The sequence below is a fragment of the Rhineura floridana genome, chromosome 1 (assembly GCF_030035675.1).
Source record: "Rhineura floridana isolate rRhiFlo1 chromosome 1, rRhiFlo1.hap2, whole genome shotgun sequence".
Classification (NCBI taxonomy): Eukaryota; Metazoa; Chordata; class Lepidosauria; order Squamata; family Rhineuridae; genus Rhineura; species Rhineura floridana.
In genome coordinates this window covers 41652988-41665682 of record NC_084480.1, presented here as the reverse complement: position 1 = coordinate 41665682, position 12695 = coordinate 41652988, and the positions used below count along the sequence as shown (strand labels likewise).

Here is a 12695-nt window from a genome sequence, read left to right as displayed (position 1 = left end):
ATTTACCACCGCCTTGATCCCTTCGCCCAGTCTCTCTTTACAGCTCATAATGAGCCACGAAGGGCAAGGATCAAGTAAACAAGTGGTTGGCTTCACAGTAGAGAGCACCTTGTCCACTTCCTCAGAGGGAAGAGGCTGAAACCGAACCCAGCAGACCGGAATGCAACTGGCCGACTCTGGCCCACTACCTGTAACCACGGCGCACGGAATCCTGCTCTTCAGGCGCTCGATTTTATCGGCAAAGTGTTTAGCAAATGTGTCACAGGAGGCTTTAGAATGCTCCATGGGTTCCTGAGCAACTGGACCGACCAGGCTTCAGACCATATGTGCGTATGTCAAGCTGAGTTTCCGAGTGATGACTCCAAGGTGGCATTTCTCATCAGCCTTTTGGAAGGAGAGGCAGCCAAGTGGACCACCCCATATCTAATCAGGAACTACCCTGTTCTGGGACAATATCCAGCCTTCATTGCAGCCATGGAAGAGATGTTTCGGGATCCCCAAAGGAAGAAGATAGTGGCCCATCAACTCAGAACTCTGAAACAGGGGAGGGGTTTTGTGGGAGCCTACACCAACACCTTGCGTTTCTTGGCCCAAGAGACTGAATACAATGATCCGGCTTTAATGTACTTTTATCGGAATGGTCTGAATTCAGAGGTGTTGGATGAGTTGGCGCGCACCTCTCTGCCCAGCACTTTGGCCGAGTTGATCCCGTTATGCTTACAAATCGACAGCCGACTCAAGGGGCGGCAACTGGAGCGTAGAGCGGAGCTGAGTCATTCCCAGGCACCATTGCCTCTCCCCCTCAACTGCCATCTGGCCAGTGTGGGAACCCCAGCTTCGTCGGGGGTGGAGCCCATGCAAATTGATGGGCCCTGGCCTCACCTATTGGAGGAGGACAAGGAGAAGCACAGATGGGAGGGGCTGTGTCTGTACTGTGGGAAGTCAGGGCACCTGGCCTGTGGCTGCCCAGCCAAAACAGAGAAGGTCCAGGTGCCGGAAAACTACAAATCCCAGCTCTTGTAGAGGCTGAAGAGTTGGGAGCCAAGCCTTTGAACTGGCCTCAAAACCAACCCCTGCCATCACAGGTTGCCTTGCTTTTGCCTGTGCAGTTAGTTCTGCCTTCGGGACAGAGTCTCCAAGTCAAAGCCATGATTGATAGTGGGGCGTCCTCAAGTTTCATGGACTATACCTTTGCCCTCAAACACAGCATCCCTATTCAGACCCTGGAGCAACTCTTGTCCGTGGAGACCATCGACGGGCATCCCCTAAAGTCAGGGACTGTAACCAGAGCGACTGAAATGCTGCGAATGGAGATCCCAAGACATGTGGAAAAGTTGTCATTTTACCTGGCGGCCCTGCCCCGTTTCCCGGTAGTGCTAGGTATGCCTTGGTTGGTGCAACACAATCCGACCATCTTCTGGGAAGAGGCAGTGGTGGCATTCACCTCGTGATATTGTCAGCATCACTGCCAACCCCTTGAAGGCACTGATCTGGAAGTTGTAGTAGCGACAACGGTGGTTCGAGAAGACACCCCTTTACCGGGGAAGTATGCAGAAGTCCGTGAGATGTGTTCGATAAGAAGGAAGCTGACCAATTGCCTCCCCACTGGCCCTATGACTGTGCCATTAATCTAATGCCCGGAGTGCCTATACCGGCAGGGCACATCTACTCCAGAGTGGGCAGCTTTGAGGGAGTTTTTGGATACGAACCTGAAGAGAGGTTTCATCCGCCCTTATCAGTCCCCGGCTGGGGCACCCTTGCTGTTCGTTAAGAAGAAAAATGGGGAATTACACCCGTGTAATGATTATAGGGCTCTGAACCAAATCACAATCCCCAACAGTTATCCCTTGCCACTCATTCTGGAGATGCTGGAGCGCTTGTGGACCGCCAAGATTTACACCAAACTGGATTTGCGAGGAGCATACAACCTCATGTGTGTAAGAGAAGGGGACGAGTGGAAAACCGCCTTCAAGACACGTTATGGACAGTTCGAATATTTAGTAATGCCCATTTCACGATTCTTACTCTGGGCAGGACAGCAGCAGAGACACTGTTTCCTATTCCACATTCATGTGGAAACACTCACCTATTGCAGGAGGCTGCCTGGAACAAATAGGTTGTCACAGAGAAGATCTGGGAGCAATATTGCTGATCATGGGATGAGCCTCTCTCTTGGTTTGAATGGAACAGGTTGTGCGATTGAATGTGTAGTTGTGGGAGAGCAGCCTTTCCTTCAACTGCCCCTCCTTTAGTTGTCCTTGGCTACTCATCCTTCAATGCCAGATGTTGCCATTTACACCTATATGCATGGACGAAGCAAAACCTTGAGATCCATGTAGATGGCCATAGTATAAGCAGTGATGAAAGCCCATCACATTTTTTTTAATGGGTGAAAGGAATGTAGCACCCCTAATCTCTTCGTCTGTAGTCTTCAGGGATGTGTCCACAGCCTAGCATTAGAATATTTTAGAATATAAATTGGCTGAGGTTAAATGTTTTGCCACAATGTCTCTGTTCCAGCCCAATTCTGCTATTGAATCTGTTTTTTTATTTAGACTCAGTTTACTTGGAAATTATCAAAGTATTTTATTCGTTCATTTCAAACATGTCTATCCTAACTTTCTGTATGCATACTCAATGGAACAAACAAGAACATCACAAAACAGTGAAATAAAATTATATCAAATAAATATTGTTAAAAGTTACTCTAAAACAGCTAAATAATTCTTACATTAGATTAAAAACAGCAGCAGCCATACCTCATTTTAAAATAGTAGCATACCCAAAAGACCATTGGACGAGAGTAGACTGACCTACCGGCAGGAGGGGCCAATGTTCCTCTGGAGGCATTCGAAATTCTAGGTGCCACAACAGAAGAGACCCTGTCTCTCATTCCTACCCACTCCATTTCTACCTGTAAGTCACCCAGCATCGCCAATAGTCAATGGTGATGGGTGTTATATCCCACAGATTCCTTATCCCTTATGTAAGGAGACCTAGAGTAGTAATTGAGATTGAAATCAGAAGTGGATCTCAATGAAAGCAGGTTCATCTAGGAGGAAGCAGTTACTGAGATAACTGAAAATGATGGAGAGGCCTACATTAAATGTGTTACTTTTATGTGTTATTTCAAGATCAATTTTTAGAGAACCCTAATATTTTAAAAAATTGTATTCTGATGTTTATTTATTTATTGTATTTGTATACCGCCCCTTAGCCGAAGCTCTCTGGGCGGTTTACAGCAACTAAAAACATAAAAAACAAATATACAAATTTAAAACACATCTTTTAAAACACAATTTAAAACACAATTTAAAAAATTAAAAACAATTTAAAACACATGCTAAAATGCCTGGGAGAAGAGGAAAGTCTTGACCTGGCGCCCAAAAGATAACAGTGATGGCGTCAGGCGCACCTTGTCAGGGAGATCATTCCATAATTTGGGGGCCACCACTGAGAAGGCCCTCTCCCTTGTTGCCATCCTTCAAGCTTCCCTCGGAGTAGGCACCCGGAGGAGGGCCTTAGATGTTGAGCGTAGTGTACATGTGGGTTTGTGTCGGGAGAGGCGTTCCATCAGGTATTGTGGTCCCAAGCCGTGTAAGGCTTAATAGGTCAAAACCAGCACCTTGAATCGAGCTCGGAAACATACAGGCAGTCAATGCAAGCGGGCCAGAATCAGTTTTATATGTTCGGACCGTCTGGTCCCTGTGACCAATCTGGCCGCTGCATTTTGCACAAGCTGCAGTTTCCGAACCGTCTTCAAAGGCAGCCCCACGTAGAGTGCATTGCAGTAATCTAACTTGGAGGTTACCAGAGCATGGACAACTGAAGCCAGGTTATCCCTGTCCAGATAGGGGCACAGCTGGGCCAGCAAACGAAGTTGGTAGAAGGCACTAGGTGCCACCGAGGCTACCTGAGCCTCAAGTGACAGAGTTGGTTCTAGGAGAACCGCCAAGCTACAAACCTGCTCCTTCAGGGGGAGTGCAACCCCTTCCAGGACAGGTTGGACATCCACCATCCGGTCAGAAGAACCACCCAGTAACATCATCTCAGTCTTGTTTGGATAGAGCCTCAGTTTATTAGCCCTCATCCAATCCATTGTCACAGCCAGGCACCGGTTCAACACATTGACAGCGTCACCTGAAGAAGATGAAAAGGAGAAATAGAGCTGCATGTCATCAGCGTACTGATAGCAACGCACTCCAAAGCTCCAGATGACCGAACCCAACAGTTTCATGTAGATGTTGAACAGCATAGGGGACAGAACTGACCCCTGTGGAACCCCATACTGGAGAATCCAGGGTGCCGAGCAATGTTCCCCAAGCACCACCTTCTGGAGGCGACCTGCCAAGTAGGAGCGGAACCACCTCCATGCAGTCCCTCCCACTCCCAACTCAACCAGTCTTCCCAGAAGGATACCATGGTCGATGGTATCGAAAACCGCTGAGAGATCAAGAAGAATCAACAGAGTCACACTCCCCGTCTCTCTCCCGACAAAGGTCATCATACAGGGCGACCAAGGCTGTTTCCGTGCCAAAACCAGGCCTGAAGCCTGACTGAAATAGATCCATCGGTCTCATCCAAGACTGTCTGGAGCTGGCCCGCAACCACTCATTCAAGGACCTTGCCCAGGAATGGAACATTTGCTACCAGCCTATAGTTATTAAGATTTTCTGGGTCCAAGGAGGGTCTCTTCAGGAGTGGTCTCACTACTGCCTCTTTCAGGCAGCCAGGGACCACCCCCTCTCACAGAGAAACATTAATCACTTCCCTGGCCCAGCCGGCTGTTCCATCCCTGCTAGCTTTTATTAGCCAAGAAGGGCAAGGATTCAGCACAGAAGTGGTTGCACGAACCTGTCCAAGCACCTTGTCAACATCCTCAAGCTGTACCAACTGAAACTCATCCAAGAAATCAGGACAAGGCTGTGCTCTGGATACCTCGCTTGATTCACCTGCTATAACACTGGAGTCTAAGTCCTGGCGGATGCTAACGATTTTATCCTGGAAGTGCCTAGCAAATTCATTACAGCGGGCCTCAGATGGTTCTACCATGTCCCTGGGGCCAGAATGTAATAGCCCCCGGACAATTCTGAAGAGCTCCGCTGGGCGGCAGAGTGATGATTTGATAGTGGCAGCAAAATATTGTTTTTTTGCTGCCCTCACTGCCCCTAAATACAGCTTACCATAGGCACTTACCAGTGTATAATTGCATCCAATAGGAGTTCGTCTCCATCTGCACTCAAGCCATCTCCTATATTGTTTCATCGCTCTCAGCTCTGGGGTATACCATGGAGCCATACAAGCTCTACACAGGAGAGGGCACTCAGGAGCAATCATGTGAACCACCCGGGTCATTTCTGTATTCCACAGTTCAACCAGGGTTTCAACAGGAGCGCCATCCCTATCAGCCGGAAAACTCCTCAGAGCCCTTTGGAAACCATCCGGGTCCATTACTCTCTGGGGGCGGACCAGCGTAATAGGTCCCCCACCCTTGCAGAGGGGAAAAGCCGCTGTAAGTCTAAACTTCAGGAAGCAGTGATCTGTCCATGACTGAGGGACTTATTCAAAAGTGAACATACTTGGGATTGAGGAATGGCTTGTTCATGGGTGTTTTTTTTTTTTTTTTGGAAAAGCTGGTTGACAGGATCACAGCTATAAATGTTGATGGACAACAGCTAGGAGTGTTTCCAGGTTACATTTTGACTTAAATTAAAATGACAATTTCAATTTACAAAATACCAGTCCTTATGTAGCCAAACGGCGACTGCAGAGTTCTGTGCTTTTAAATGGTTTTAGTTCTTTTTTAAAAAAAATAATTTGATTCTAAATGGTATTGTTTTAACTTTTGCTGTTTTATCGTCTTGCTCTGTGCCGCCCTGGGCTCCTTTGGGAAGTTTGAGATAAAAACTTAATTAACAACAACAACAACAATAATTCCATTTTAAGCTGCAGCTCCTGGTTTCACTTAATCAAGAATTCTACTTTAATCTGTGTTTGCAGCTTGCACCCTAAATTTCTGGCTTCATCAGCATCCCATTTTAGAGACTGTATCTGTATTCCTTTGCTCCAAAGGCTTAATTGCAGAGCTCCACTCCATTGTAAGATCATGTTTCAGTTTTGCAAGCTAAATTGTCATTTCAATCATAAACTCCGATAATTCAAGTTTCCATACTTAAGGCACCATGGTCAGCACCTCTTGGCTGTTTATTTCACTGGAATTTACTTCCTTAGCCCCAAAGTACAGTTCTTTCTTTTTGGAAAATTGTTCACTGTGACATATCCTGTGGGGTGGATCTTTATAGCAGCTTCTGAACTTGTTGGTTTAGTGGGGCTCCAGTTAAAATTATGGAGGTGAGATACAGGGTGAAGCTGCTATGTCTCCTGGGTGACGTCACCCCCCCTTCCTAGCCAATTTGTAGTTTAAAATATTCCAATGCTTGGCTATGCACATATTTAATCTGAATATATTTAAATATATGAACATATGCAACAAGCAACAGTAATCCTATGAAAGGTGATTTATTGTTTACTTCCAATTTTTTTTTTTTTAAAAAAAACCTTCGATGTTTTCTGGATCCAAATGGCCAGAGAGCACAATATTTTATTCCCAAAACAACAGTCGCCTTTCTTGTTAATCCTGAATTGTCATCCTTGATGGCATGTTCTGTGAGGAAAAACAGTGTTTGAAATCTCAGTGAGTTGAATCAGAGATCATTTTTCGAAATGAGACACACCACCATGCCCTGGCCTGAAAAGATACACTTTCATGTTGTGGCGTACAGGTGTGGCCTGCTATTTTCTTGTGGCTGCAGCCGTGATGAAGTTGTGATGGTCTGAGGTTTCTTGTTGCCATGGTTTCTGAAATAATGTTGCTCTGAGCTGTTTTATTCAGGGCCCTGTGTGCAGCTTATCATTGGGGAAATATCAAAAACATAATTTGCCTGAAGGAATAGAAGCAATGTCCTTTATCGGTGAGAAGTTATTTATGAAGAATTTATCTGAAGAAAAAATGGATGCTGGGCCCTTAAGTTCCCAGAAAACTACTAGGATTTGGGACCATTTATGATACCAAGGATGTGCCTATTGAGTATTTACTTCCCCCCTTCAAAAAACAATGTTATCCCCATATTTACTTTCTCAAGAAACATCAAACACAGTTGACTTCTTCTGCCACCCCCCACACCTCCCTCAGATCATGTGACTTCAAAAGTCCTTCTCTCAGTCCTGATATCCAGGAGCCATTTTGTCCTAACTCACAAGGATAATGGAAAATCTGCCTTCTGAGGAGCAAGGCTGCTCTACTTGTTCCTCAGACACCAGAGATGGGACTAGGACAATTGAGAGTGCCAGTCTTAGTCCTGAGTCGCCAGAGGAGAGCCAGAGTGACCTGGTCATTCTTCATTTCAATGATGTTTATGAGGTGGAGTCTAGGAAAGAGGAACCGGTAGGAGGTGCTGCCAGGTATAAAATTCATTATATACATACACACACCCCAGAATAAATATTTTCCACTTAGGCTGAGTAAACATTAGTTGAGGAAAGAAATTTCCTTAAGAGATGGGTTAGGGGCGTTCAACTTTCTCTCTGCCCCTCTTCCCTGGCTTTTCAGAAGGCACTCCAGGCTTCTGGGATCTCTTTTGTGACACTTTTGTATTTTAGCAAACCTAACCCTTAATATATATATATATATATATACCATGTGCAAAATGACTTTTGTTCACCATTAAGTAATCATAACCAGCCCCTACAGGATTTGGGCAAAGGGGACTAGGGATGAGGGTGAGGCTCAGACCCAGAGATAGGCCTGAGTCTGAGTACTTATCTTAGAAATAAAGCATGTGTATCTAATTTGGCACTTTACAAATGTTGTTAGACTCCAACTCCCATTGGCCCCCACCACAATGGCTAGGGTCAGGGTAACAGAAGTTTTCTGCAACATCTGGAGGACTCATATTGACTACCCCTGAAACAAAGCTTGGATGCTTTTATTTGCTCGTAATATATATACAGCCTGTGTAAAATGCAGAATTGCATCCATTCCAAACCTCTTACTGGGAACTGGCCTTTTTTCTGTCCCCACTGCTGGATTCTGGCAGGGAAAAGGGCAACATAAACTTTGAGAGAAGTGAAAGCTTGATTCATTTGAGCTATATGAATGCCCTCCAACTATGCAGAGAGCGAGCGAGAAAGAAAGAGAGAGTGATGGCCCCCAAGAGGCCCACATACCCTGTTTCCAAAGAACACTAATCTACTAAAACGTACAGCACCAGTAGAGGTTGTCTAGGCATAAATTATTTGGAAATTATCTGTTCCATCTACAGTTCTCTCTATTCTTTGAGCCCTCTGTTATGTGCATATTCATGCCACACCCTTTTTTATGTACCGCTCCTGTTTTAGGACAGCATGTATTGATCATATGCAAAGGAGCCTGAACCAAAATTCAGACCAAAAAGAGTAGTACATCAGAAGTCATCACAGATGACAGCTATCAGGTGAAATGAGAACGATGCGTATTAGGATTGCTTTTACAATATTTGTGCATGTGTATTATGTTGTGATGAGATCACAGCAAATAAAGATGAAGCATGCACATTCAAATGCTATTTGTGGTCCGTTAATGAATAAAACCACTACCATTTTCAAATGTGGGAGTGGGGAAGAGAGCCTAGATATTGTTTAATTTCTACATGCCCAGTTTAAGTATGCTATCCCAAGCACGCTTACAAAGGTATAAGTCCCATTGATCACACGATCAGGGGTTCTTCACTTGGGTTCTTCATTTACATAGAAATGAAAGGATATACTTTTGTATTAAAAGTAGCTTGATGTTTTGAAAAATATTATTTGGTATCTGTGTGTTTTTAAATAAAGGGAGCTCCTAGAAATACCAGTAGTACAATTGTACATTTACAGCAAAATCCTAGACATGTCTATTCAAAAGTAATCCCCATTAAATTCAGTAGACCTCAGTCCCAGCTAAGTGTGTTTACAATTGCAGCCTTAACCTGAGCCTGCAATCCTATGTACACTTACCTGGGAGTAAGTCCCATTGAATATAGTGGGACTTACTTCTGATTAAGCATGCAGGGGATTATGCTGCAAAGCATTCTGTCATTCTCCAGCAGAGAAACTCTTCTGCCAAATTTTAGGAAGACTATTGAAAAGGTTTTGGTACAGCAGAAAAGCTGCAGCTGCCCTTTATCTTGTTGCTCAACACCTTCTCAGTCCACTTAATGTAATTTATGTAAGCGTTTAGAACTTTTGTGCCCTCCTTGGAAAAAATAAATAGAAGAACTAAAATGTGTTGTGGATCATGAAGATATATAACTGAGGCAAAGCAGGGAAATTATCCCCTTGTGTAGCTCCTTACCATTACTTTAACACATTTGCCACAACTGCTTTACTCCATAAGTCATAAAATGTAGTGGCCTGAGCAAACAGACATATGCAAAACTGAATCCCCTGGGAAGTGGGAGAACACATGCTTTGTATGCACAAGATCCCAAGTTCATTCCCCAGCAGTTCCAGCTAAATTATTTTGGGTAACTGGGTATGACCTTGCCTGAGACCTTCACTAGCCACTGCAAGTTGATGTAGATGGCATTGGGCTTACTGGAAGAATGGACTCATGATGACGCAGCTATGTATTTTTAGATGTTTTTAGTAAAATTATCCCATTTAAAAAAACTAAAGAAGCCTGGTAGTTCTGACTCTAACTATAGCTTTGGTAAAAGTTCTTCTTGTTTTATTTTTAGAGGAAAAAATTCCTTGAGAGGAAACTGTCACCTTCTCAACCAAGCCCAGATTTGTATTAATTTTTGTCATTGTATTCTGTTAGCCCTAATCTAGCAAAGAAATTCCCAACCTCTAGCCTAGTAATAAACAAACTTAAACTTTTTAGAAGGTCACTAACAAGGTGCAAGTTGCACAAACACATTTTTCCCAGGTAGCATATCTGTTGCTCTTATAAGAAATGTTCAAAGTGGGATGGGATAGGATTTTAATTTATTGACAGAGTAATTCAAACCCCTTTGTGCTAGGCTGGGGTTTCCTCTGCCCAGCCAAGCTCATCTCCGCTTGTGGAGTGACGGCCACGTCACTTTGCTGGCATGTAACTTTCCCTTCTGCTTGCTGAATGTGAAGGCAGGCAGAAGTTCCACCAGCAGGTTCCTCACCAGCAGAGCCAATGGAAAGCCCCAAAATGTGGTATTCCAGGGAGGCACTGAGCTAGGCTGGAGTCCAATGGATCCTGAGCTGGCCACACTGCCATCCCATCTTCTGTCCCTTCTGACATGCTTAGCAAAGCTGTGGATGTGGTGGTGGCCCAGCCACTCTGTTAAGCCCATCTGGCCAGTGGCCAGGGTTAAGACTGCATCCTTATTCATTTTAAAATATTTATATCCCACTTGTCATCTCAGTAATACTAGAGAGATTTGCAAAATACAGTAGGATATAATATATATTAAAACAATAAACCACTGTTTAATTCTGCCCACTGAAGCCAGCAATATTTTTTATTTATTTCATTTAGCAAAATGTATACACTGCTTAATCAAAAAAGAAAAACCTCTAAGCAGTTTACATAAAATACTGTAAAAACATTATCAAAAATACAGATAATTCAACCAAATATAAAAACAGGTATACATAATCATGTATAATTGCTGCCACAGTAAAAGACTGATTCCTTGCAGATGGGGAACAAACATGTAAAAAGGAAAGTTCTGCAAATCAAAGTAGTTGAAGGGGCACTTATAGGGTAATCCTTCAGGTAAACTGGTCCCAACTTGTTGAGGGCTTTATATACTAACAGTAACACCTTGAACTTGGCCCAATAATATATCTTATTCCTAGCTTGGAATTAGTAGTCGAGTCTATAAACAGGTTGGTCTTAAGAGCAGGTGTCGAAAGCTCATAACAGTTGGTAGCTATCAGAGGAGAGGGTGTTCCAGAGAGCAGATGTGCCACCACACAAAAGTCCCTCTTTTGTATTGCCGCATACCATGCCTCAGCTGATGATAGCACCACCAGAGAGCCTTCTCTGAAGATATTAGCAAATAGGCAGATCTATATGGAAACAGGTGTTCAGGCCCTTAGTTCTATTGGGTTTTATATGTCAGTAAGAGCACCTTAAAGGTGGCTTGGTAGCAAATTGGCAGCCAATGAAGCTTCTTCAGAATTGGTTAAATATGGTTGCAGTAGGCCACCCCACTCAGCAGTCTATCTGCTGCATTCTGTACAAGCTGTGCTGTACTGAATCCGCTTTAAGCACAGCCCCACCTTGAGTGCACTACAGTAATCCATTATTGAGGTTCCTAACAGATGGGTTACTATGGGCAGGTTATCTGTGTCCAGGAATGCCATCCAACTTCTTTTCGGTGGACCCAAAAGCATTCCACTTCTGTTAAATGGATGTAAAGCCAAACTGAGATGTACACTGATCAGGGGTACAACAGCATTGTGAAAAGTGACTTATTATTTATTTATTTATTTATTTTATTTGTTTCATTTATAAACCGCCCATAGCAAATGGCTCTCTGGGCAGTGTACAATAGGTTAAAATACAAAATCACAATAAAATCAGCCTACAAACAATGAACACAAGCAGGAACAAAAGAAAATGAAATTTTTTAAAAAAAAATTATAACAGAAACGCTTAAAATGCCTGGGAGCATAGCCAGGTCTTAACCTGGCGCCGGAAAGATAGGAGCGTAGGCACCAGGCGTACTTCTTCGGGGAGGCTATTCCACAGTTCGGGGGCCACTACAGAAAAGGCCCTAGATTGAGTAACTGTCCTCCGGGCTTCTCGATGAGTTGGTACCCGGAGGAGGGCCTTAGATGCTGAGCGAAGTGACCGGGTCGGTTCATAGCGGGAGAGGCGTTCCACAAGATATTGCGGTCCCACGCCGTGTAAGGCTTTATAGGTCAAAACCAGCACCTTGAATCTGGCTCGGAAACAAATAGGTAGCCAGTGCAAACGGGCCAGAACAGGTGTTATATGCGCTGACCGGCTGGTCCTCGTCAGCAGTCTGGCTGCTGCGTTTTGCACTAGCTGAAGCTTCCGAACTTTCTTCAAGGGCAGCCCTACATAGAGTGCATTACAGTAATCCAGCCTATAAGTTACCAGAGCATGAACAACTGAGGCGAGGTCATCCCTGTCCAGATAGGGGCGTAGCTGGGCTACCAACCGAAGGTGGTAGAACGCATTCCTTGCCACCGAGGCCACTTGCGCCTCAAGAGACAAGGAAGGATCGAAAAGAACCCCCAGACTACGAACCTGTTCCTTCAAGGGGAGTGTAACCCCATCTAGAACAGGGTAAACATCCACCATCTGAGCAGGGAAGGCACTCACCAACAGTGTCTCGGTCTTGTCTGGATTGAGTCTCAGTTTATTAGCTCTCATCCCGTCCATTATCGTGGCCAGGGAATGATTCAGCACATCCACAGACTCACCTGCAGAAGATGAAAAGGAGAAATAGAGCTGCGTGTCATCAGCGTACTGGTGGCAACGCACTCCAAAACTCCTGATGACCGCACCCAGAGGCTGCATGTAGATGTTAAAAAGCATGGGGGACAAAACCGACCCTTGAGGGACTCCACAATGGAGAGTCCAAGGTGTTGAGCAGTGTTCCCCAAGTACTACCTTCTGGCGATGATCCGCGAAGTAGGAGCGGAACCACTGCCAAGCAGTGCCT

General features: G+C 44.6%; 1 protein-coding gene across 1 annotated transcript in view; it reads left to right on the top strand.

The window, feature by feature from the left end:
* The first annotated feature begins 1148 nt into the window (after nt 1–1148).
* The window catches only part of LOC133376452 (trifunctional nucleotide phosphoesterase protein YfkN-like), a 49890-nt gene continuing 38343 nt past the window's right edge, over nt 1149–12695 (top strand). Inside the window, exons 1-2 of the mRNA XM_061608596.1 lie at nt 1149–1380; nt 7314–7461. Of these exons, the coding sequence (XP_061464580.1) occupies nt 1149–1380; nt 7314–7461 (380 nt within the window). The remainder of the gene's footprint in view (nt 1381–7313; nt 7462–12695) is intronic.